At 47.6% G+C, this 26104-nt stretch overlaps 1 protein-coding gene across 2 annotated transcripts in view; it reads right to left on the bottom strand.

Moving 5' to 3' along the window:
• The window catches only part of PLCG1 (phospholipase C gamma 1), a 578648-nt gene that overhangs the window by 289793 nt on the left and 262751 nt on the right, over positions 1–26104 (bottom strand). For both annotated transcript variants that reach the window (XM_086932272.1, XM_086932273.1), the window contains exons 5-6: positions 17486–17570; positions 11953–12036 (exon numbers count right to left, since the gene is read on the bottom strand). In XM_086932272.1, coding sequence (XP_086788398.1) covers positions 11953–12036; positions 17486–17570 — 169 coding nt within the window. The remainder of the gene's footprint in view (positions 1–11952; positions 12037–17485; positions 17571–26104) is intronic.

Raw genomic sequence — 26104 nt, 5'->3', positions numbered from 1 at the left:
CCTAGTGTGATTTCAACTATAAGATTCTCGAACATATGTAACCCACATTTACTAAGGAGAAGATATGGTATACTGACTAAACAGTTGACTGAAGAGCAAAAGCCAGAATTCTAGTCTCTGCTGTCAAGCATGGCTGACAGTGATTCTTGGAGAATGATTAGTTTCTTACCTGTCGGTGTAGTTTTGCAGCTTGAAGATCTTTCTGGATTCACTATGCTGGGCATTATTCCGCGGTCTTGAGGTTGGATCCGGAATCGTAGTCTTTTCTTTGTTTTTATTTTGTAGCCCAGGTGGGCGTCGACGTCCCACCCTTTGGTGTATTTCCGGTGACGTCGGCATGCTTCCTGCGGAAGCTCCCACTCTTGGGCGTCATCTTCGGATTCTTTTTTCTCGTGTTCGTTATGGCAATGTTCAACTAAATTATTCATCGCTTTAACCTCTAAGGTATCTTTTTCCAAGTATTGTCTTTGTTTAAACCCCCTTTTTTCTCCAGCCTCATCTTTCTGGCAGAGGTGGGTGGATTCGCTAGTCAATCCAGAAAGATCTTCAAGCTGCAAAACTACACCGACAGGTAAGAAACTATTCGTTTTGCAGCATGAATCTTTCTGGATTCACTATGCTGTGCATAGACTTTGTAGCGGTTTCTTATGTTTGTGGCGGCTGGGTGGAAGATGAGGTTGGTTATTGAGTATGTGCTGAAGCACCTTTTGTCCGACTTGTGCTTCCTTGTTCATCTGTATATCCACACAGTAGTGCCTCGTGAAAGTGTGCACTGAAGCCCAGGTTGCCGCCAGGCATATGTCCTGAATGGGTGTGTTAGCTAGGCAGGCTATTGTAGCCCCCTTTTTCCTGGTAGAGTGGGCACGTGTCCCTCCTTCCAGTTCCTGTCCTGCCTGCTTGTGGCAGAACTGTATTGTTTGTGCGATCCATCTCGCAATTGTTCCTTTAGTTACTGGTTTCCCCATGAAACTCTTTGCGAAGGACACAAAGAACTAGAGTGGTGTGGCTCACTGGTTAGAGGCGGTAGACCCGGAAGCAGAGGACGGCCCGAAACCAGGGTTCAATTCCCGACGCGGCAGGGTCGTGACCAGGGTCAGCGAACTCGATAATTCTCGCCTCGGTGCCAACTCTAACCAGGGATCACACTTGGCAACTCTGGGCATTAGCTTGCCTTATCTCCACAACGGCCCCCCACATACGCCGGGGATGCCTGGTTTCACCATGGAGATACCCAGCAGGGACCATCTCACAGGGAAAGCCAGGACGGGTTCCCCAGCGGTCTACAGCGCTGAGATACCCCATGGCGGGGGGATACATGCGCTTTACAAGACACCATTACATTACATTACATTACAACTGCTTTGTCTTCCTGTGTTCCTTTGTTCTCTCAATGTAGTGCATGACCGCCCTTCTGGCATCTAGGGTGTGCAGAGCTCGTTCAGGGATTGTGGCTGGTTTATGGAAGAAACTAGGTATTTGTATGGTCTGGTTCATGTGGAACCTTGACACCACCTGTGGCATGAAGTGTGGGTCCGTCCTCATTACCACCCTATCATTGTGAATCTGTATGCAGGGTTGCTGTAGCGTTAGTGCCTGTAGCTCGCTTACTCTGCGCAGTGAGGTGATTGTCACCAGGAAAGCTGTTTTCTTGGTCAGCATCTCTAGGGATGCCCTATGTATTGGCTCGAAAGGGTGTTTCATGAGCTCTGTTAGGACTAGGTTAAGGTTCCATGCAGGCGGCGGCACCCGCTTTGGTGGTGCGATTTTCTTTGCCCCTTCCAGGAATCTCTTAATCACTTGTGATGTGAAGAAACTCCTACAAGTTTCTCCTATTGTGTAAGCAACTAATGAGGATGAGCTTAGGTTCTTGTCGAGCAGGTGTGTGAGGTATCTTAGAACTGTTGAGTCCTTTTGCATCTTGTTGTGAAGTTTTTCTCTCCTGCACCACAGTGTAAATCTCTTCCATTTTGATACATAGCACCTTCGTGTGCTGGCCCTTCGTGCCTCTTGGAAGTACACTTAAAGTGCTCTCTGGCAGTTTCAGATGCGCAAACTATGCCCTCAAGAGCCATGCTACTAAACTCAGGCTCTCTGGTTCTGGGTGCAGCACCTCTCCGTTTTGCATGGAGAGTAGGCCTTTCCTTCTCCCAAATCTGTGGGGTGCACTCTGTCATCTCCATGATCTGCGAGTACCATGTCTGCCTGGGCCACTGCGGTGCGACCAGTATCAGTGTCATGTTGCTCTCTCTACACTTGCTGAGTACTCTGTGCATCAGTGGTATCGGGGGAAAAGCGTAAGCAAATGTCCTCGACCAGTCTATCCATAGGGCATTCCCCAGGGACCCCTCCCCTGGCAGCCTGGATGCGAAGTTTTGGCATTTTGTCGTGTTGTAAACAGGTCCACTGACGGTGTTCCCCACCTGTCGAACAGCCTCCTTGTTTCCTGTGCATTGAGCTCCCACTCGTGGGATGCCGATGTCTGTCTGCTGAGCCAATCTGCCTCTACGTGGTGTGGCTCAATGATTAGAGCGACAGACCCTGATGCAGAGGTCTAGCCCGGGACCAGGGTTCAATTCCCCGCCTCGGCGGGTCTTGGGTTCAAAATTCCACGGACCTGATAATTCTCGCCTCGGTGCCTATTCCAATCATGGAGTCCCACTCTGCAACTCTGGGCAATAGCTTGCTTAATCTCCACAACGGCCCCCACAATGCTAAGGATGCCTGGCCAACACCTTTGGGGTGCCCAGGAGTGGACGCCTCACAGGGAAAGCCAGGATGGGTTCCACAGCGGTATACGTACAAGCGCCTTGAGACCCTTGCGGGTGAGTAGTGCGCTATACAAGTATCAATTTACATTACGTTGTCCTTCACTGGTAGATGTATGGCTAGCAGGTCTATGTTCAGAGGGATGGCCCATGCCCATATTTCCTGCGCTAGCTTTGAAAGCGGGGCTGATTGTGTCCCCCCTTGCTTGTTGATGTAGAACATCGCTGTTGTGTTGTCTGTCTGGATCAACACTCTCTGGTTGTACAGTTTTGTCTGGAAAGCCTCTACAGCGAGGAAGATGGTCTTCAACTCCAGGTAATTGATGTGCTTGCCCGCATCCTCTGGTGTCCACAGGCCCCTCACTCTGAGTTTCTTCATGTGAGCTCCCCATCCCTTCAGGGATGCATCTGTGGTGATGGTCACTGTTGGCGTTGGCGGCGTTCGAGGTTTTCCCCTTGTTATGTTCCTCATGTTCCACCATGCCATTTCTTTCTGCACTGCGTGCGTTACAACCACTAGATCCTCCCAACGACATGTAGCTTGTGACCATTGTTCTTGTAGCCATTCCTGTAAGGGACTCATGTGCAGTCGCACATTTGGCACTAGGTGTATGCATGATGCCATCATGCCCATCATTTTGCTCGCTGTTCTCACTGTCCGAGCTTGCCCCTTCTGGTAGAGCCGTGTCTCCTTCACCAGTGCTGCGATCTCTTATCACTCGGGAACACCTTGCTCTGTAAGGTGTCGATCTTTGCTCCCAGGAAGATTTTTATTTGTTCTGGCTCCATTGAGGATTTGCCCCAGTGGATGGAGAATCCCAGGTTCATCAGAATGTTTGTTACTCTTTGTGCGTGCTCCTTGCACGTTCTGTATGATCTTGCTTTTATTAGCCAGTCGTCCAGGTAAGGGTACACGTGTATTCCCTCCCTTCTTAGGTGTGCCGGGACTGTTGCTAGGCACTTTGTGAAGGCCCTTGGTGCCTATTTGAGTCCGAATGCCAGTGTTGTGAACTGGTAGTGGTCTTCTCCTATGGTGAATCGGAACAGATGCTTGTGAGCCCTGTTCACTGGGATGTGCAGGTAAGCATCTTTGAGGTCTATGGTGACCATGAAGTCCCCACCTTGTAATTGAGGAAGAACCTCTTGTAGGGAGGTCATTTTGAACTTTTGCGTTTTTATGAATTTCTTTAAGAATCTGAGGTCCAGGATGGGTCTCATTGTTTCGTCTACCTTTGGTACCAGGAAGTATGTTGAGTACACTCCCATGTTCCTTTCTATGTAAGGCACTGGTTCTATGGCCTGTTTTTGCAGGAGCTCCTTTGTTTCCGCTTGCAGCAGCTGTAGCTCTGTCCTCGCTAACGGTCTTCTTCTTGGTTTTCTGTCTGTTGGTTTCCCTTCCAGCTCTTTGCAGTACCCAAACTGTCTGATGTTAAGAACCCATTTGTCTGAAGTTATTGACTTCCATTCCTGGAGGAAATGCTTTAGTCTTCCTCCCACTGGGCTTACAAGTACTCAGGTGTTCACTTCGTGTGACCCCTGTGTGGTGTTCTTGTGCTTCACCCCGGAGGCTCTTGCTTGGGTGAGCACATGTTTTGGCAAGTCACTTGGAGGGGGGTTGGCGGCCCCCTCTCCTGTTTTGACCACGTCTGTTCCCTTTCCAGCGAAAGTACTGGCCTCTCTGCTGGTACTGCCAGGATTGTTTCTGTTGCCCTTGCTGAGCCTGGTTGTCTGCCTGGTGGGCTTGTTGGAACGCCTGGTGTGATGTTCCTGGTTGATTTCCACCTCTCCCATTAGGTCTCCGAGATGGGGTGCCTCTTTTAGTACCCTGAACTGCAAAGCTCCCATGGACCTTGCAGTTTGGTTATCCTTTTTTAGTTGGCTGAGCTTCTCGTCTACTGGGGCCCTGAACAAAGTTTCTCAGTTGAACGTGGTCTTAAGGATGCTATGCTGCACTTCTGGCTTGAAGCCTGAAATTCTTAGCCAGGCTTGTCTCCTTTCTGTAATGCCCATCATCAGGAGTCTGCTGGAGGTGTCAGCTCCGTCCAAGGCTGTTTTGATGCAAGAATTTGCCACGTTCTTCCCCTCTTCTACCAAGCTTTCAGCTTTGTCCTTGAACTCTTGAGGCAAGTTTTTTTTAGCTGGCCCAGTTCATCCAGGATCTGGTACTGGTGTCTGTTCAGGAATGCATTTGAATTTTCCGTGCGCCAGTGCATAGCGGCATTCCGTTCAATTCTCCTCCCTACTAAGTTCATCCTCTTGCTTTCTTTGTCTGGAGGTGGTCCTGAAGTAGTAGGTACATTGGCCCTCTTTCTTGCTGTGGCTGCGATGATGGATTCTGCAGAGACCGTGCCCTGGATGTAGGGTGGGTCTTTGGAGGAATGTTTATATTGCTTCTCCGTCCTAGGAGTGACGGATTTGCAGGTCGCAGGCTCCTTGAAAGCCTTTCCCCTGTGCCATGACACTTTCTAGCATGGGCAGGTATTGGCTCCTGGTCTGTGTGGGGAGCAGTGTCTCCAGAAGGAAGTCTGCCTTCTGCTTCTCTTCGTCGAGTTTCACCCGGAAAACTGCAGCTGCATTCCTGATGACTGTGTTATAGACCCCAATGTCATCTGGCGGCGAGGGCCTCGAAGGATACGTGTTGATGCTTTGTCCTGGGCTCTCGGCGTCAACGTCCTGCCATTCTATCTCCTGAGTCTCCGAGGATGCCGAGCCGAGGAGCGTCCTGCGATCGTCGTCCCCTTCATAGTCATAGTAGGAGGCCTCTTCCTCTTCTGGATTGTCGAAAGTTTCGACGTTCTCAGACTGTTCATCGATTTCTTCCACCTCTTCCTCCACAATCTCGACCACCTGTGTCTTAGGTTTAGTCGGTATTAATAAGTCCTTCATCCTGGCGTCAAATTCTCTCTTTCGCTGCAGGATGTTTTCCATCTCGGCCTCGAGGAGTCTCTTCTTTTTTTCCATTTCGGCAGCATGTTCTGCGTCTAATGGTTCTGCTGGTCTTTTCGGCGGAAAGCTCGGCTCTGAGTCGACTTTCGGTGTCGAAGATTTCGGCGTCAAGCTGACCTTCGGGTCCTTTGCCGTCGCCGAAATTTTCTTCGAGTCTTTTTCCTTTCGGCGTCGAACGTTCCTTTTCGGGGACGTTTCTCGACGACTTTGGCTGTTCTTCAGCTCTCTGCGCCGGGGACTCCTCAGAGGATCCGCTGGGCCTGGGTTTTGCTGTGGACGCTGAGGTTTTTGGCGTCAGCGCTTTCGAGGCTTTCCCCTCAATCTTTCGAGACTCTGGGTCTCTCGGGGCTCTAGGGGCCGTAGAGTCTCCTACCTTTCCAGGAGTCTTCCTAATATCGGTCTCTACGACCGTGTAGCCGTCGTCTTCGGCGGCGTTATTGTCCTCTTCGTCTGATGATAACCCCTGGTCTCGAAGTGACGGTGGCTGGCCCTTGCCCTGGATGCTGGCGTTGGCTACCCTCTGTCTCGCTTGAATTCGCAGAGTCTTCGGCGTGAAGGCGGAGCAGGCGTTGCAATCCTCGATCTCGTGGTTGACCGGTAGGCAAAGGTTGCAAACCGGGTGCTGGTCCTTCTGCGCGTACTTGTGGCAGTTACGGCAGAATTTGAAGGGAGTGTTGTCCATTTCGTGCGTTCAGGGAGCGCCCTGAGCACGCATTCCACGATGGACGTCGAAGTTCTTGAAGTTCCTTCCTTCCTTTGTCGTCTTCTTCGATGGTGTAGACTCCTCTAGTCTCTCCCAATCTTTTCGTGCAAAAATTGCTTCTTTTCCTCCTTCTTTCTTCAAAAATGTCTGGAGCCCTTTCGGGAACGATCCAAACCCAACCGTGGAAAAAAGAATCTTAAGATGGCGCCCAAGAGTGGAAGTTTCCGCAGGAAGCATGCAGACGTCACCGGAAATACACCAAAGGGTGGGACGTCGACGCCCACCTGGGCTACAAAAAAAATAACAACAAAAAACAAAGAAAAGACTACGATTCCGGACCCAACCACAAGACCGCGGAATAATGCCCAGCATAGTGAATCCAGAAAGATTCACGCTGCAAAACCACTATGCGTCTGTGCTGCCCCTCAGCTCATTCAAATGAGAGTGCTTACAGAAAGGCCAAACCATTGTCTTGTACTTATTTCAATTCCCAAGTACAGTACAAGTCGTCAGTTTGCGATTAATATCCTTTTGCAAAGTACCATACCCTGAACACTGATTAAATTGCGAACTCTCTCAAATTTTTCCTTCCTCATGTTGGAGAGCCTTCAGCCAAGCATCCAGACCCAATAGTGGAAAAAAGAATCTGAACACGGCGACCAATGGGGGGGAAGCAGGTGAAAATGGCAAAGGAAGCACCAAATGGGGTGGCTCATTCCAGGCCATAAGTTGACTCTGGACACCAAGCAACAAAAATAGAAGGACTATAAAAAAAAGTAGATCATTCCGGACACAATAACTAGAAGGCGGAAAAATGCACAGCATGTGAATCCAGAAAAGATTCCCCCTGCCAAAAATATTATTGCATGAATTAAGGTAGTAACATACAAATTACAACATTTCTAGTGTACAATTTTCGAATGAAGTCATGTTATGTCAGACTCAAATCAAATGTGCAGCCAATCTACAACCTTCAACACAAATTTTCTGTACAGATTAGGTAGAGGACGGTGACTCAACTGTATAATATATTCATGGTGTGCCTTCCTCCTCTTTAGTTAAGCTGGAAGTCAATTATAAGGATTCCTGTTACTTTTCGGGCAACTCTTTTCACAGCTGTGAGTAGGCACATCAAAAGCTGTATCCTGCAGAAAAGGCACACCTCTTCTGGTTGTCAGTATAAAAATGTCCCACGTTATGAGTGTTTTTGCTGAAGCTGCTTTTCGCAGCCTCTTATCCTGAGCACCAAGATTGAAGGCAGAGAGTAGCCCTCTGTAATAGACCGTGAAACTCAATCACTCCACCAGAGGCAGACCGAGAACTTCTTGTACAAAGATGGTATTACGACCTCACCGAGCACAGCAACAAATATGTTTTTACAAGCAGGATGAGCTGTCTTTTCTGTTTGGAGAGATAGTTCATGCTCATGTAAAAGAAGTGGTCTAAAATGAGATCAAGCCTCACAATATCGTACTGCTTTGAGTCTCTTATACAATACAGAACATCTTTTCTATTCCTTACTGTTATCCGTTTAGTTCACCAGGTGACTAGCTTGGACTAAATTTGAGCCACAAAGCATTCACATAGTTTTTCAGGAGAAACACTCTGAGATGAAGCATTTGGACAGGAATGTTTCCTGAAAGATGTACATTCATATGACTTTGCTCTAAATGCCCAAATGTGCCTGGTATCCTAGCTTTTGATTTTGGCTGCAGCCTCACACTAATCTAGAGTGTGCTGAACCCTATGCATGTCCATTGACATGGCATGAGTGAGGTTCTGGAACTGTCCTGTTACCTAGAAGGCACAGCACGCTTGCCAACACTGCACAGAGAGTGGACTATGTACCTGCCATGGGTTTAATACATAGAGCGGTGGTGGTAGCGAACTGTGTTTTGTAAATCCATACTTGTGACCGGGACTTGGGTTGGAGGCCTACTGGCCCGCTTGTGCCTTCTACTTTAATGTGCTAACCCAGATTGGAGCGCTAGCATCCCAAGTCTATGTTGTGATTGGTTGTGTATGTAGCCTGCAGGACTCGTGCGTTGTGCATAAGAGCCAGAGTAATGGCGGCCTCTGTGATCTACTTTGGATAATACCCTGAATTAGCATTTTTGCACAAGGTGGAGAGGTTGTTTTCCCACACAGTGGGCGTGTATCACTAACATTCCTGGAGATGCAGGGATGAGACAGACAATTAAGTGGTTTAGAAAGGAGACAAGGGTCCTTTAGAAAGCGGATTATGCCTTTTGCTGCACAGAGTTGCTGATTAGTCTCTTTCAACCACTGCCACTTGATAGAAAATGGGAGTGAAGGTTGGGACTGTAGTCTATTGTTGCAGTTGAAAGTGATGCCTAAGGTGGCGCCAGACATTTGTTTTTTCCCAATCACTCTTCAGAGTGGCTGGCAACAGCAAGGTGAAGAAAGGTTTACACCTCTTTGTGCCTCTGTTGTGGGTGCTCAATGCTGGAGACTACCTACATTACTATAAGGAGCATCATTGTACAGAAAGGTGGTGTCTAGACTGGAGCCGGGAGACACATTTAAAAGGAAACCCCTCCCCAATTGGTTCCCGGAGTAGAGTCAATGTATCCTAATTGAATTCTGCTTTGACTCGCATGTTCCAGTTTCAATGATCAAAGACGTGAGTGCTCCAGAGTTCTTAGAGGACTGTTTAGCAACCAGAGCTTGTGTCTGCTTGATAGCCAGCTTCCCAGAGGTAAGCAAACATTATCTAAGTTCTGCCTTTGCTAGAAGAAGCTGTTCATCTGAACTGAAGCACCTAGAAGTGATCCTGCTTGATAAGAGGGGGAAAGAGCATGTCAATGTTGCAAGAGTGATTGTCCAGAGGAGTCAAGTGCAGCAACACCCCAGTTCTAATGGGGTTTCACAGTGGAGGAAAATGGAGGAGAGAAATCTGCGTGCCTCAGGTGGTGGCCAGTAGCAGATTGCTCTACTCAGGTAGAAAACGAGGAATTAAGGCTGACCTGTGCCGGTCTGAACTTTCATGGCTGAACTGTGTATCAGGAATGTATAAGGTTTCAGGTTGCTGGGGTACCACTGGGCATGATATTATGATAGGAGTCGTTTTGTTGAGAGGAGGGAGGCCTGTGTTAAATCATCAATCATCATCAAGGCAGAACTTATGCGGCTGCAGCGGGTGCAGAATGCCGCCGCAAGAGCGATACTAGGATTGCCCCGACTTTGCTCAGTGTCCAGAGCATTGCAATCGCTCCATTGGCTGCCTGTTGCTCGTCGGATCGAGTTTAAGGTGCTCTGCCTGGCTTTTAAAATTTTGAAAGGTACGGCTCCACCTATTCTGATGAATTTACTGACCCCTTATGTTCCCTCTCGATCCTTGTGATCGAGGGGTCAGAATCTGTCTGTCGTTCCCCGCTTTCTGCTGAGCAGGATGGGCGGCCGCTCCTTTCGAGTAGTGGCGGCCAAATTGTGGAACTCTCTTCCCAGTGAAATCCGAGCTATGGAGGATTTATTTTTATTCAGACGCGCCATTAAAACCTTTCTTTTTAATTAATACTTCCTGATTCAGTTGCGTTCTGTGATGTTGTGTATACCTTTCCTGGCGCCAGGACGCCCCTTTGCTGGGGCAGCTGTGCGCGGTACAAAAGCCAATAACATAACATAACATAACATATGCTCTAAAATTGACCGATGCATGGCCATGATGAGACCTGCCAAAATGGGGCCGCCCCAACCATAGATAACCGATTAGCAACTCCTAGAATGATCAGTCCTCTGCTTGGACTACTGCCTGCCAGCCATAACTTTACTGTAGTCTGGTAGGGGCCCTGTTGGAGCTGTGGTGTGCATATCTTCTCAGAAGGTGAGAGGGGCTGTGTTGCTGAAGTCCACTATCCGTCTGATCACCGGAGGTATCACTGACTGGTGAAAAAAAGATTAAATGAACCATGCGAGATCGAAAGCACGGATATCTTCACCGGAGTGTAACTCATGCTATCATGGTCATTACTACAGGCGGAAAAGTCTAGACTAGGAGGGAGGGGAACCAAGGCGGGAAATAGGAGGTGCCTCAAGTCCCTGTGCATAGGTCAGTATATTGCATCTCACCACAACTGAATGAATAATATCCGACACCTGTGAAAAGCTTGCGACTGCTCATCATCTCTGCCACTGATGTTCAGGTACAGAAAGGGTTATACGTGGTCCAGTTTGCACAGCCATGACAGGACATCGGAGGCAAACCACCTCAACCTCCACGGTTTAGGTCCAGAAGCCCCTACTTTCCACGTGGCCCCTTGAACAGGGTCTGGCATGAAAGTGATGGATGGAATGCTTGAATTAATCACAGCCACTGGTAATTACTGAGGGCTGCATCCCAATCTATTGTTATTTTGCACACCATAACTATGGATTGGGATGCAGCCTCGAGTTATTCCATCCATCACTGTTTTATATACTTAGTGTGCCGCGCTGAGAGGGATGGGTATGCCTAGAAGTGGGTCCGGTGCACACTGTCACTGGAACCATGCTGTACCCAGCTGATGAGCCCATAACTAGGGCAAAACCGGTCGCAGGTTGTTTGCGTTCCAGTTCCGGCTGACCTGGTTTGGCAGTTCGGGCTAGACTGTTCCTATTAGAGCAGGGTCAAGACTGATTTGCATATTGCTGGGTCCAAACTGAGGTTGCATGGTGTGCAGAATATGATAGACTGGGACGCAGCCCTAGTGATTACCAGTGGCTGAGATTAACTTGAGCATTCCATCCATCACAGTTTTCTATACTTAATGAAAGTGTGGGCTGCAGATGTCACCAGGCACCTGCAAGTTTGGGTATGCTTAAGACAAGCTTTTACCCATTGCTTCCATTACAATTACCAATCTAGACATGGTATCCTACATATGCAAGGTTTGGGGAACTCAGTGGCCATTCCTATCATGACGATCGCTAATTGTAGATCCATCTTTGTTCCCATGGGAGCTCACTTCATCCACTCCTGCTGTGCTCCTAGAATCCACTGAGCACACCATCAGGAACGGAAAGTCATCTGGACGTTCATGAACCCAAGGACCCAATCACTGTTTGTGCGCAATACAAGTGCCACAGAACAACAACAACGAGTTTTTTCAATTAACACAACCGCTAAAATATGTCTTCAACATTATATTTTCGTTGAATGTACTCCTTTTCTAACAGCTCTACATGTGATCAGAATTTTTTTTTCACAACTGGTACAATACAGCTGACACACTGCCATTGCCCGTTGCAGTATACTATAGTGGGCAGGACCAAATTATTAATGGGAGTTCAAAAGGTCAATCCATGAATAGGGGTGACCGCATGCCCCAGTATGAATGTATTTTAATTATATGGTTTTTAAACTCATATTTTCACTCCTATAGCAAGTCGACAGATGTGCGACATACTCCACAGTATAGTATTTACCGTTCCCGCATGCCCCAGTATGAATGTATTTTAATTATATATTTTTTTAACTCATATTTTTACTCGTATAGCAGGTTGACAGATCTGTGATATACTCCACAGTATAGTATTTACCGTTCTCTGTGCGCTGAACATAAGGCTTCGGTAAAGCTGAGCAAACTGTCCATACGTGATGTCACCATTCCTTATTTCAACATCCTAATGGGGGGTGGGAAAGACATATTGTAGTAAGGCAATAACTGTAGAGCCATAGAAATACAGGTATCAAACAAAGACTGAATGTGTGAGCAACAGCTAGTGAGGAGATTAGGAAAGAACCCAGGTGAACTAAGGTGGAAGAGAAGTAAAGCCGAGTGGGCACAGAAATGAAGGCTGCAATGAAGTATACAAAAATGACCAGTAAAAAGAGAAAGGCACAATACTTTCAGATCAATGTTATAATGCACATTATCATGGGAAACAATGATTTGGTTCAATAAACTGTTAGAGTGCAAGATATTATTAGTACTTGCACACGAGCTTGAATGAGTAACATTTTCGCTGTGACATTTAGGCACACAGTCATAACTAAAACTTGAATTTTCATTCCCTCTCGCATTCAAAATTTACCAGGAAGCAAGAATGCAAGAGCTGACTGAGAGCTGATTGGCCATCCTGCACACCTTTAGATTTTTAGATGGAAAAAATGGATGCCGATGGTGAATATGTAGTGGCTGTTGCGGATATTGTAGATGTGTGTGAAGGAGGTATTGCTGAAGAGTAGAGCGCAGAGTATGAGAACGACACTGTACTGAAGAAAGATTATTAATAGATTATAAATGGTTGGCCATCTCAGATGCTTTGAAAAAACGTTGATGCTTTTCCAGCAAGTCGCATCTGAGTTGTCAATGGAAAGTGATATAATTGGGCATAACATAATTGTGTCACAGAGTAGTTTATGTAAGCTATTGTATGAAAACTGCACATCAAGGTCATACTGGTTAAACTTTAACTAAGAAGAATTTATAACCGTATTATTGGTGGCCCTTTAAGGACCAAAATGGCGGATGATTTTATTAGCAAATGTAAAAATTGTGCATTTAACTATAAATGAATTGAAGCGTCACAAAGGAACTTTTTTTCGTCAACACCGTACCAGATAAGCCATGACAGTGACTTGTAATACACTTTTCTGGCCCTGTGGTATCTCAAGAATTTGTTGCAAGGATTGGCAAAAAAACAGGCAAGAGAACAATGTTCCTTTTGTTGATTTTTATGCATGTATATGCAATGCACAAACATTGTCAAACTATAAATATAAAAATAAACGAGTGGCCCAACTACACCAGACAGACCTGGGACTAGAATGTACTCCTTTTCTAACCGCTCTGCATGTGATCAGAAAAATGTTTTCACTCATGGTACAATACAGCTGACACACTGACATTGCCCGTTGCTGTATACTATAGTGGACAGAACCAAATTATTAATGGCAGTTCAAAAGATCAATCCATGAACAGGGGTGACCGCATGCCCCAGTCTGAATGTATTTTGATTATATATTTTTTAAACTGAGGCTACCAAAACAGCTAAAGTGGTCTCTAGCCCAGATCTTAAATGTCTGACCCTGGAATGTTAAACAAGCTCTGACAAAGCCAATGGAGATATCGTTTGGCTGCCAGTGCAGACCAATTGACTTTGCCAATGCTGTGATCAAAATAGCAAATGAAAGCAGGAAAAAATGTTTTTTGCTGACGATCTGCATGACGCCATTATGGCATAGTGTGCTGACATGTATGAGTACATGCATCACTATGTACGTGCGTAAATCCAGTATGATGCACTCATCATTTTGATTTTGATTTTTAATTAACTGTTCCAAGACTGTGAACACCAATCTTGAAAGGGTAAATAAAAAATATATATATATTTATGTGCAAAAGCGCATTTTGGAAAGTAGTGGTCAAACAGCGGAATGATACTGTCGGGCCTTCAATAAGTTTTTAAAAATAAGCTTTTTTGCTATAAAGAACATAAAGAATGCAAAAGGAGTGTTGGGGGAGGTCTGGGTGGGTGGCAGCTAATGTGTGGGGGGGGGGGGGAGAACAACAGGGGATAGGAGACAGGGGTGCAAAAGAGGAGCTTAATGCCGGGAGGAAGGATGAAATAAAAAAATAAAAAAAGAGCGAAAAAGTCAAGCAGGCAGGGGTGAGAGAAGAAACCAAGTAGCTACATAGGTGGAGGAAGCAACTCCGAGCATGCAGGGTGGTATTTAAGGGGCATGCAGCATACGATGGATAGAGCAAAAAAATGTATGGACTCCCAAGGACTGCTGAAAGAAAAAAAAGTAGTTCCCTAACTTCAATCAGAAGAAGATTATGACGAAATGCTCCAGAGGTGCTCCAAATAGCAAATAAAAAATGGGGGATAAAGACAGCCAATATGAAGCAAAGAGATGAGATTGATCAGAAATCAAAAGAAGGGACAGACCCAAAGCCCACTACATGTATATACTTCAGACTATTAGTGACAAGACTCCAGCACACAGCTAAAGCACTCAATAAGTAAAACCTAAAAAGAAAGCAGGTTAGGGTCAATGGTCAGACTTCTGATGACTTCCCTATCAGATGAGGTACCAGTCAGGGTTGTCCTCTTTCTCCACTGCTCTTTGCTCCCACGATCGAAATGGTGGCTTGTGTGATTCGGCAGTGCCTGGAGATTCGGGGGTTTAGCATTAAACCGGCAGACACATAGGAGGAAAAGATTTTGATATATGCGGAGGATATCCTTCTGTATGTTACGCATCCAGACACCATGATTCCACCATGGACGTTTGTAGGACCCACTCGGGGTACACCATCAACTGGCTTAAGTTAGTCATATATAGCCCGGGTACCATGTCAGTCTGGCCGCCCTCCCTGGGGGCCGCCAGATCGCTCATTCCAGGTTTACATACTTGGGGATTTACCTCACTACAGATAAGAACCTCCACTTCCAGAGAAACATCAAACGAGTACTCACAAACTTTGCAGAAGACATGAAGAGATGGAAATCTCTCCCTCTTACTATTTTAAGCCGTGCTGCCATGTTTAAAATGATCACCCTGCCTCGCTTCCTATATGCGCTACAAAATGCGTATTTCCCCCTGTAACGAGATTGAAGTGGAATTGCGCTCCCTCCTATGGCTGAGGAAACACCAAGGATTGCTCTGACCACGCTGCAATGCTATCAGTAGAATGGGGGGATCTCACTGCCAGACATAGAGACCTACTATTGGGCGGAACACCTAACCTCGGTGAATGACTAGATACACGCCACGGCAGACCATCCCCAGCTACAGACTGGAGAGGAAAACCATGGTGGGACGCACCTGCTTGCATTATCTCTATGGGGGACGGGGTAAGGGGAGGCTTCTCCAGGCTACCCAAGCCACAATAGAAGTGTGGGAGAGAGCAACGAAGGCACTGGGATGGGATCGCAAACCCACTAAACAATCGTCCCTTTGGCATTGTCCCTGGCTGACAGAAATCCAAAAACTGAGGGGCTTCGAGGGGTGGGACGCCATAGGTATCTCTACTGTAGGTGATATCGTGGCTAAGGGTAAACTTACAAGCTTTCGCTCGCTACAGACTGACTTAGCATTGCATACCTCCCAGTTCTTTAAGTACACGCAACTCCAACATGTCTGGCAGGCAGAGACCCTAATCTCCTCCTCGATACCAGACTATGCACCTCTGGAAGGGTGCCTACTACAGGGACACATGCTGACCAAGGTGGTATCCCTTACCTATCGAACTTTAAATAATGCACCAGACAGGCTGGGTAAGCTGCAGGAGACCTGAGAACAGAACTTAGGCGTCCTTGAAAACATAGATTGGGAAGCAGCGTTAATGCACCACAGTGAGGTAGCTATTAAATCTCGCCTCTGCCTAATCCAATATAAAATACTCCACAGAGTCTACTGTGATAGGGCCAGACTCTTCCGCATGGGCCGAGCCATAGACCCTCGTTGTCAGAGATGTGGCTATGAGAGGGGGGATTTTTATCACATCATTTTGGACTGAACTGAGATACAGGCCTACTGGGGTCAGGTATTGGGGGAACAGAGTAACGTCCTAGAATCACCTATCCCCTTGGACCCTAGATTTATACTGTTGGGCATAGCCGGGGATGTCGACATGAGCAGACTGCATCTTATTTTTACTATGTTAGCCCTGGAGGTAGCGAAAAGAGACTTCGCACAAACTTGGAATGCTGCAGCCGCTCCCCTGCTCTGTGACTGGAAAGCAGGGATGGATATGTACATGATGGCAGAAAGGGTCGCCTATAAGGCGAGGTGGTGCCCGGAGAAATTCTGCAGGGTGTGGGGCAAATGGAGGGCGCATTATGGCCTAGATAGGGGGCTGGGAACTGGTTAGTGGGCCTTTTGTGGGCCTTTCCTTCCATTCTGTACATCAGCTTGGGCCCCTTAACTTTCAAACATCCCAGCCGAAGAGGGCCAGGGGGCTACGACAATGGGGATATGTGAACGGGCAGAACTGCATTCTTCCAGACATCCTAAGGGGTTATGATGCAGGATTGTATGATGCACGACCAATATATGTATGTCACTGCAGGACTGTACCTGCTGTGTTGAATTCTTTTGCTTTATCTAACTGGCAAAATGCAAATAAAAATAATAAAGAATAAAATAAAAAGGAAGGCCAACAAAAAAATGTACAAATCGGAACAAATTAGCAGGGATTGAGAAGCTGAAAGAGTAATACATCATCAGAAAGAAAAGAAAAAGATTAGAAGAAAAATAGTAAGAAAGGAACGAAGTAGGAGGCAATGTTGATGAAAAAAAGCTAGAAGAAAAGGAGGGGTAAAATGATGGTAAAGAAAAGTGGTAGGGACATACAAGGTGATGAAGGAAGGACAGAGAACAAGGAAAAGACAAATATGAAGTGTCATGGAGAAAGGAAGAGAGTAAAGATGTATTGAAATAAAGTGTAAAATGCATTCTTGAAATAACTGCAAAAGTAGAAATGTATTTTAAAATGTATACTTGTTAAGAATAGTTCGCAGTGGAGGTGCAGTTTGTTTTTCTTCCAGAAAAACAAAATTGCCATCCGCAGCACCAGAGAAATGAAGAGCACACGTGTGGATTGTATAGGGAAGGTTTTATCAGCAAAACAAAATCATGAACAATATGCTAGGATGCTAAGTGAAAGACATTAGGAGCTAAACACAAGGTTTGGCCATTTTCAACATTTTCGAACGTCAGTTAAACATAATTCTATTTTTAAAATAGCATTGTTGACTATGCATTGCTTTACCTCGAAAGAACATCGTTTTCACTATTACTGTTAATTTATTTTTAGCCTAAACAACCAGGTTCATGTTTACATAACCCCACATAAAATGTGCAAATAAAGAAGCAAAATGAAGTTGTGAGCAGAAAGATGGTGGGAAGAGACCACAGAAAAGACCTGTAGAGAAAAGAAGAGGAGCTACACTTTTGTCGTTCAGCAGGCAGAGCAGTGATCCGAGGTAGAGAAAATGAAATCTGAAAATAAATAAATGTGTACGAAAAATATAGATAAAGGAGAGCAGAAATTCCGAATAACAAGTCTTCAGTCGCCTCCAAGCTGGCCGTAAGGCAGAGAACCATAGCAGGTTGGCTTACCGTCAGTTTCTCCCTGAGAAACCTCATATTTGGCACCCTGTAGTTGACCTGGGACAACATGTTCTTCAGGTCTTTCGCTGAAATCCTAGAAAAGACAAGCAAGAAGGTATTCTTAGAAGCGAGCAGGTGACAGGCAGGCAGCAAACAAAACTGGTAATAGACCAAAGCAAAGTCAGGCTTGATCTGTGGAAGAATTGTCCCAGGCTGGCCCCTGTGGTGGCAACAAAAAGAAAAACCTGAAACCCTGAAGAATCCTGTAATTGTTGGGAACACCCGAGGCCATCTCTTTGTATGCAGCGAGTTCTCTTGTTGGGCTGGTCATCGTCAAAGACGATTATTAAAAAACAAAACAAAAAAAACACACTAAAGCTACCTTAAGGCAACTTCAGCTACTCAAATTTGTATTTTCAAAAGACAAGAATGGGAAACTTTATATCAGAAAAATCAATAGGTGTTGAACTCAGTTCTAATTAGCTCACGTTTACTTCGACGTCTAAACTACCAGCTTTATAGGTCTACAGAGTGCCATTAATGTGCATTTGAAAGCCGCATCGTTCGTGCACATTTTTTATAAGAAATGCAAGATCCCTGTAGCAACCACAATAGAGAGGTCTTCAACGTACAGTCCTTTACAATCATCTGCTTTACATGTCTGCACAAACACAGAAAAAAACATCTCAAACATGTGTCCATAAACACACCCCATGGTGCAAGAGCCTCAATCAAGACACCTGCTACAAGGATAAAAAGAGTCTAGGGGATTGGGAGGTTTCAAGATTTTTTTTAAAATATTTATTTTTAACAAAAAAAATATCTAAGTATTTCACAACACAAGTTCAAACAAAATAAATAAAATGTCAGTTTTTCTTTCTAATCTAATAATACATTCATCCCTAGTTAGAGGGAAGGCGTGTTGACAAACAAGTATTTTAAGTATGTGCAGTTTGAAACACAAGGAACTTGATGGCTTGTGGTTTTAAACTGTTTTAAGTGTGAGGCATAGTGGATATATGCCACCAACGATAAAGTAGTCTAAACTATTGTTCAGTGATAGAATACATTGGAACGGGTAGGTGCTACCCTGGTAAGGATTAATACGGCGCATTATGTGTATGGATGTGAGTGCAACCGGGCGTTGCATTCGTTTCATTTTGCTGAGAGTGTGATACAGTAGACCATTGGTCTGCTTAAGGTGAGTTTGATTAGAGACCGTTTCCCAATCAATTGGCTTTGGTGGCATTCTATGTGTATGCAGGCGTGCTATCTGTAGCGGTCTTGGAGCCATGTTGTTCTTAAGACAGTCATAAAAATTATGTCTAATGTGCTATTTAGGAGATTGTGCTTGTTTTAAGTGGCAGTCATTTAAGGCATTTATGAACTGGGTTTGGTGCCTTGGTTATGCTGTGTTCTAAGCGTACTGTAAGGTTAACCTGTGGGCCTGTTGCTATATTGATATAGTTAATACATGGCCTTGTTCTCTTCCATGCATGCTACCACACCGATACACCGAGCCCAGGCCACCGACACTGTTGACACTACTGCACTACTAGGCTGGTGTTGGAAGTTGGCTCACCATAAACTATACCAAAGTAAAGTATAGCGCCTACAGAGTCCAGTCCTCACTCACTACTGCAAGGTCCTCTCTTTACCCACCGCCTGCCGCCTCAATTCCGGAGACATTGGTGGGGCGGGAACTACAGCCCCCAGCTCCCTTTGAGTGACGTGAGCCGTTGGCGCTGCATATCAGCAGCAGAGGAGTCCCGCAGCGTGGGACATGCACAGGTCGCCACGGGCATGGCCCTGGCCAAGAGCGGGCCCATCTGTGCTCGTCCGCTGCCATGCCTGCTCTCGGTTTTGGACTACCGCATTCCTGCTGGAATTTTACTCGAGAATACTGCAATTGCCAGGTGAGAAGACCGTCAATTCATCATCATGGGAAAGAGGAGGAACGAAGGGGGTTGTGCTGTTCTGCGCCCCTGTTTCTATCAACTCCATGTTAGAGAGAGTAGTGGGGATCATCACTAACGAGATTGAATTAACTGAGCGGCGATTGTCATTAGACTATGGGACCTAGTCAACGTCACAGGGGACAAAGCAGTACTGGTGCTTCATCCGAGGAGGAGGATATGGCATTGCCTAACGGCCTGCCCCACACCAACATAAGCAAAAACCTCACGCCAAGCGTTGGCAACAATCCTGACATGTCTAGTTGTGCAAAAGTACATGTGGACTCCTCTCTTCCCCAAAAATACAGCAATAAAAAGAAAAAAGTACCCAATAAACCGCCGGCTAGCATAAGGAAACATCCTGCCAGGGTTGTAAGCAATAAACACCAGCTGCTTTCATGGGTGCAGCCTACACAGTCTGTAAATGCTCCCCAGCCAAAATCACAATTACAGCCTCTAACCAAAACTATCATGCCAAGTAGTGTCACTGAATCACTCGAAGCCCTTTGTAGCAGATTCAGCAATCTTTAGGAAGCTTATTTTTATTTATTTATTTATTGAGTTTTATACAGCGCTGGCTAGACCCAGTGACACATCCCTGTGTGCGATGCACACAAACACACTGCCCTGGCATACATCAGTCACCCCTCTAGCTGGGTGCCCTATGCCAGTGGTGTGGGCACAGGTGCATGAGCCCTGTGAGCCGTGTGAGGCGGCCGCTCCACCCTCCCTCCTGGAATCATAGCGCTGATTGTGGTATCGTAGCGCTGCCCCCCCCACCTCTGGCATCATTGATTTTGCACTAATTAGATCTGCACCCGCTCTGGCCGCGTAGCGCTCAGCTTTGCCCTGCTTTAAGTGTGATTAGTACGTGAATTGTGTTTATTAAGCTTTGTGTAGCCTGATTTGCATATAGCATCTAGGAAAGCTGCGCACTACTTTCACTTAACTGAGACTGCTATTGTGCCCGTGTTACAGCGCCAGCTCGCATTTCCCGGTCCTGTTGTTGTTTATCTCCCCGTCCATTTTGTTGTGCCTGCAGCCCGCCCCTCCCCCTTCGCTCCCGCCTCCCAGATCCCCCTCCCACGCTCCGCCCCCTCCACTATCCATTAATGCTTGATGTCCCAACGCGCAACGTCCACGCGCTGCGGCCGCGCCCATGGTGCGCCAAAGGTAAGCCCGTCTACGCCCGTCCGCGCCTGGACCGCGCCCAGCGCCAGTCCCCCTGGTCCACGCATTACCTAGCCCTCCCGCATTACCTACGTCGCCTCCACCCTCCTAGCTCTTAACCCCGGCCGACTCTCCAACTGCGCCCAAGCCGCTCCTGGACACACCCATGGACCCTTCTCTTGCAACTCCTGCAAGTTCGACAGCACCAAAACCAACTCCTCATCCACCAACACCAAACAGAGACCTGACACCAACCACCTAAAATGCATCCTGCTAAACACCCGCTCGGTCCACAGACACGCCATCGACCTCTGGAACCTACTACACACCATCTCTCCGGACGTCGCCTTCCTAACTGAAACATGGAGGAATGCCTCTTCAGCCCCAGACATCACCATTGCCATCCCGGAAGGATACAAGATCATCCGTAAGGACCGCATCAAGCAAACAGGAGGAGGCATCGCTATCGTCCACAAGAACTCCATCCGCATCTCAACCAGCTCAGACGTCAACCTTGCCAGCACCGAACACCTCCACTTCCAGATCCACACCGACCCCAAGACCACACTCAGAGGCACCCTCCTCTACCGGCCTCCAGGACCCCGTGCACAATTCACTGACGACATCTTTGACTTTATCACCCCAAACGCCCTCCCCTCCGAGGATTACATTTTATTGGGAGACCTCAATTTTCACCTGGAAAAGAGCAATGACAGCAGCGCCACCACCCTTCTGGACAATCTCGCCGACCTCGGACTCAAACAACTTGTCACTACCCCCACCCACATTGCAGGTCACACACTCGACCCTATCTTCACCTCCAGCAAACATGTCTCATTCAGTCACACCACAGCTCTTCATTGGACGGACCACAGCTGCGTTCACTTTATCTACAATAAGACCACAATCCACAACCATCCTCAACCCACCCTGCGAAGAAATTGGAACAAAATCACCACCGACCAGATCTCCTCATCGCTTCTTCTTAACCCTCCTGTTCACTCCTCAAACCCCGACCAAGCAGCCATTAACCTCACTCAATGGATATCCAACAGCGCCGACATCCTAGCACCGTTGAAAAAACGTCAAATCAAACTAGGCAACAAAAACGCCTCCTGGTTCAACGATGATCTTAAGAAATCGAAGAAACTCTGTCGCTCCCTCAAGAAGACCTGGAAAAAAGACCCAAACACCAGCACCAGGGACGCCTTCAAAAACGCCACCCGCATACACCACCAACTAATCCGGTCTGCCAAGAAAGCCGCATTCAAAGACCGACTAAACAACAACGCCCACAACAGCAAGGAATTATTCAACATCGTCAAAGAATTTACCAACCCATCAGCCAACTCCAACGACATCACCCCCTCCCAAGCCCTCTGCGACTCCCTAGCTTCCTTCTTCCACAACAAAATCGCAGACATCCACAACAGCTTCGACAACCGACCCGGAGACCAACCCACCCAACCTTCTGCAGGACCTTTACCCCCCTTGAACATCCTTAACGACTGGAACCCAATCTCCACTGAGGACACCATCCGCCTGATGAACTCCATCCACTCAGGATCCCCAACTGACCCATGCCCTCACCACATCTTCAACAAAGCAGACTCCATCATAGCACCACACCTCCGAGATGTCATCAACTGCTCCCTCAACTCCGCCACCTTCCCGGAAAGCTGGAAACACGCAGAACTCAGCGCCCTTCTCAAAAAACCCACAGCTGACCCCACCGAGCTAAAAAACTACCGCCCCATCTCGCTTCTTCCATTCCCGGCCAAAGTCATCGAGAAAGCTGTCAACAACCAGCTCGCCGCCTTCCTCGAAACCAACAAATCCCTCGACTCCTCACAGTCCGGATTCCGAGCCAAACACAGCACTGAGACCGCACTCATCGCTGCAACAGACGACATTCGAACTCTGCTGGACAACGGAGACACAGTCGCCCTCATCCTCCTCGACCTCTCCGCTGCCTTTGACACAGTCTGCCATAGCACCCTTCTACAGCGCCTCAGAAACGTCGGAATCCAAGGAAAAGCACTGGAATGGATCACCTCGTTCCTCACCGGAAGAACCCAGAGAGTTCGCCTCCCACCATTCAAGTCAGAGGTCACTGAAGTCATCTGTGGCGTGCCACAAGGATCTTCTCTCAGCCCCACCCTCTTCAACGTATACATGAACCCCCTTGCGGCCATCGCTCGCCAACACAACCTCAACATCATCTCCTACGCTGACGACACTCAACTGATCCTCTCACTCACCAAAGACCCTAACACCGCCAAAACCAACTTACACGAAGGAATGAAAGAAGTAGCCGAGTGGATGAAGCACAGCCGTCTGAAACTGAACTCAGACAAAACAGAAGTCCTCATCTTAGGCACCTCCCCCTCCGCCTGGGATGACTCTTGGTGGCCAGAAGCCCTTGGAAAAGCACCCATCCCCACAGACCACGCACGGAACCTGGGCGTCATCCTGGACTCCTCACTCTCGATGACCAGACAAGTCAACGCCGTTTCATCATCTTGCTTCAACATTCTTCGCATGCTCAAAAAAACATTTCGTTGGATCCCCACCGAAACTCGTAAAACGGTCACCCACGCACTGGTCACGAGCCGCCTGGACTACGGAAACACCCTATACGCCGGTACCACGGCAAATCTCCAGAAAAAACTCCAACGCATCCAAAACGCTTCAGCCAGGCTCATACTAGACATCCCGCGTAAAGAACACATCTCTGGTCACCTGAAAAACCTCCACTGGCTCCCCGTAAATAAGAGGATTACTTTCCGCCTCCTAACCCACGCACACAAAGCACTTTACGAACTTGGACCCGAATGCCTCAACACACGACTGTCCTTCTACACCCCCTCCCGTCAGCTACGATCCTCCAACCAAGCCCTTGCCACTGTACCTCGCATCAACAAAACCACCATGGGAGGTAGATCCTTCTCCTACCTGGCAGCTAAAACTTGGAACTCTCTTCCCACTCACCTTCGCCTTACTCAGAACCACCTAGCATTCAGAAAGCAACTTAAAACTTGGATATTCGACAAGTAATTCCCCCACCCTTCCTCAAGCGCCTTGAGACCCTATGGGTATGTAGCGCGCTATATAAATCTCTTGACTTGACTTGACTACAGTGCCAAGGGCCATTCCTGGGCACTGTAAGTGCAGTGATGCCATTAAGAGTATATGGTGCTGGGAGATTGTCATTACTAACTCCACAGCACCATGATGGCTACACTTAAGACTGACCAGTTTGGTACCAAACGTCTCAGCACATTAAACCCGCACTAATGCCAGTGAAGGATATAATGTAAAATGCACCAGATGGCATCTTAGAGATGCCCCCTGAAACCTAACCTACAATCCACGTCTTGTCTGAGAGGCTGCCTAGGCTGCCACACAGCAGACATGTTGCTGGACCCCTGGGTGGAGAGCCCCCCACTCTCCTGGGCCTGCAACAATGCACATCCTGTGTGAGGTGCTAGGTCTCCTCCCCCAGGATGAGCAGGGGAAAGCTACAAAGGCATGCCGCCTTTGTGAGCTTCTCCAGGCCACTTGCTGTACTCAGCAACTGGACCTCCACCAGTTCTGATCCCCACTCTGGCTGGAAGCCCTACGTCAAGAAACGGGGTGTGCCAGCCTGTGCCAACGCCACCCCTCAGGTGGAGGAGGTGAGGTGAAGCACGACTCCAGGTTACCGCCATCTTGAGAATGGGGAGCCCTACCCACTCACAGCTAGGCTCCTGCCCCCCTCCCACAGGAGAGGAGCAGGTTATGGGAGTGCACCCATCCAAGGACAGGGACCTATTGGTCCCTGCCATCACCCTACCTGTCATGTCCCTAAATTTAGTATTTAGAGGCACCCTGAGCCTTTCTTCCACAGATCCCGATTTCGAAACAAGAAAGAAGACCAACAAGAAGAAGACCTGCTGTGCAGCTGCTAACAAAAGGACAACACCAACTGACTTGGCCGCTGCCCTACCGGCCTGTTACTCTTTGAACCTACTCCTGCTAGATCTTGGCGTCTCCTGCAGACAGCAACCTCGAGAACACCGGAGGACCTGCCTGCCTTGACCCTCTTAGTGACTGGTACTCCCATGAGCAGTGGCTCTGCTCAAACAGCAATACCACTGGTGCCAGCCAAGAACAGCAAATCCAGTCCACTCTGCACCCACCGAGTCCGGCCTGTGCCCAAGTGGACAAAGACCCTGAGGTCGTCCCCCTGGCGATTCAGACCTGGAACCCAGTGCCCAAGGACCCTCCTCGACGACCCAGGCGACACCTGCAGCCTCAGAACCAGGGACCCCCCCAACCGTGACCAGCAGAGGATAAGATTTCCCGACGCCAAAAGACACCCCTGCACCCGGCGCCCCCGGCCCCTTGTGCCCTACTTCAGGGTGCCTACCTATCCTCCAAGATCCCAAATTACCCCTCGAAGTGTTGGTCGCTCCAGAAGATCCTCCATCCCGAGACTGCAGCCTTTGTTCACTTTTCAAGGTCTCAATTGATTAACATTGAGCGCCCGACAGCTCAAAAGCACCCTGCACCCAGCTGCACGAGTGCCCCTGGCAGAGCAATCTTTGCCCTATCCTACTTCCCCATTCGCCATGAGCAAGTGACCAGAAGCCCAGCTCCCAGAGCTATGTGGGCTGAGAGCCAGCAGTCACCAACCGAAGGCCCCCGCCTCTCATTGGATAACATTGGGCCTAACTACCTCTGCACCGGGCTGCCCCTGTGCCGCTGAGGGTGTACCAACTGTACCTACCTGACCCTGGGAGACCCCTGAATCTCTGCCCAGAACCTTAACACTACCAGTTGAGTACTTACCTAAAAGCCGATAACTCACTTTCCTTCCTTAGGCTAACATAGAAAAATTTCCAAGTGAAACCAGTCAAAGTGTGGAGTTTAGGAACTTCAAATATTCACCTAATATCAGTAGAACAACGAATTCCGATTAACTCACCTGTTATCGAGAGACCTCAGTGCTGCATCTTTTAGCCCAACACAAACTCTGAAAACTAATTTTAACCGTACTTACCAGTAACGTGAATTTTCTTCCATAGGAAACCATTGACATTTTATGTGAAATTTCTTTTAAGTGTAGATTTCTACAAACTACAAATATTCTTTAAAAATCGTATTGACTACCAAAAGGTAATTACTTACCTGTTTTAGATAGAGGTCCCAGTGCTGAACCTAGGAGCACCAAAACACACAAGATGATAGACTGAAAGTTGCACAATGGCAAAACATTCACCCCCAGTCACAGATCTGGGTGTAATCCATCGTTATTTTGATCACCAAGCCACCCCAGTTCAGACATGGGCATATGCAAATCAGTCTTGACCCTGGCTTATGACGGCTGATAGCCAGAAACCGGTCCTAGGATGCTTGATAGCGGTCCTGGGAAGACATGGCTTGGCAGTTCGGGCTGGACTGTTCCCATGCGGTACAGGTTCAAGGCTGATTTGCATATGGCCATGTCTGAACTGGGGTG

Source organism: Lissotriton vulgaris, chromosome 7 (assembly GCF_964263255.1).
Source record: "Lissotriton vulgaris chromosome 7, aLisVul1.2, whole genome shotgun sequence".
Classification (NCBI taxonomy): domain Eukaryota; kingdom Metazoa; phylum Chordata; class Amphibia; order Caudata; family Salamandridae; genus Lissotriton; species Lissotriton vulgaris.
This window is presented reverse-complemented; position numbering and strand designations above follow the sequence as displayed.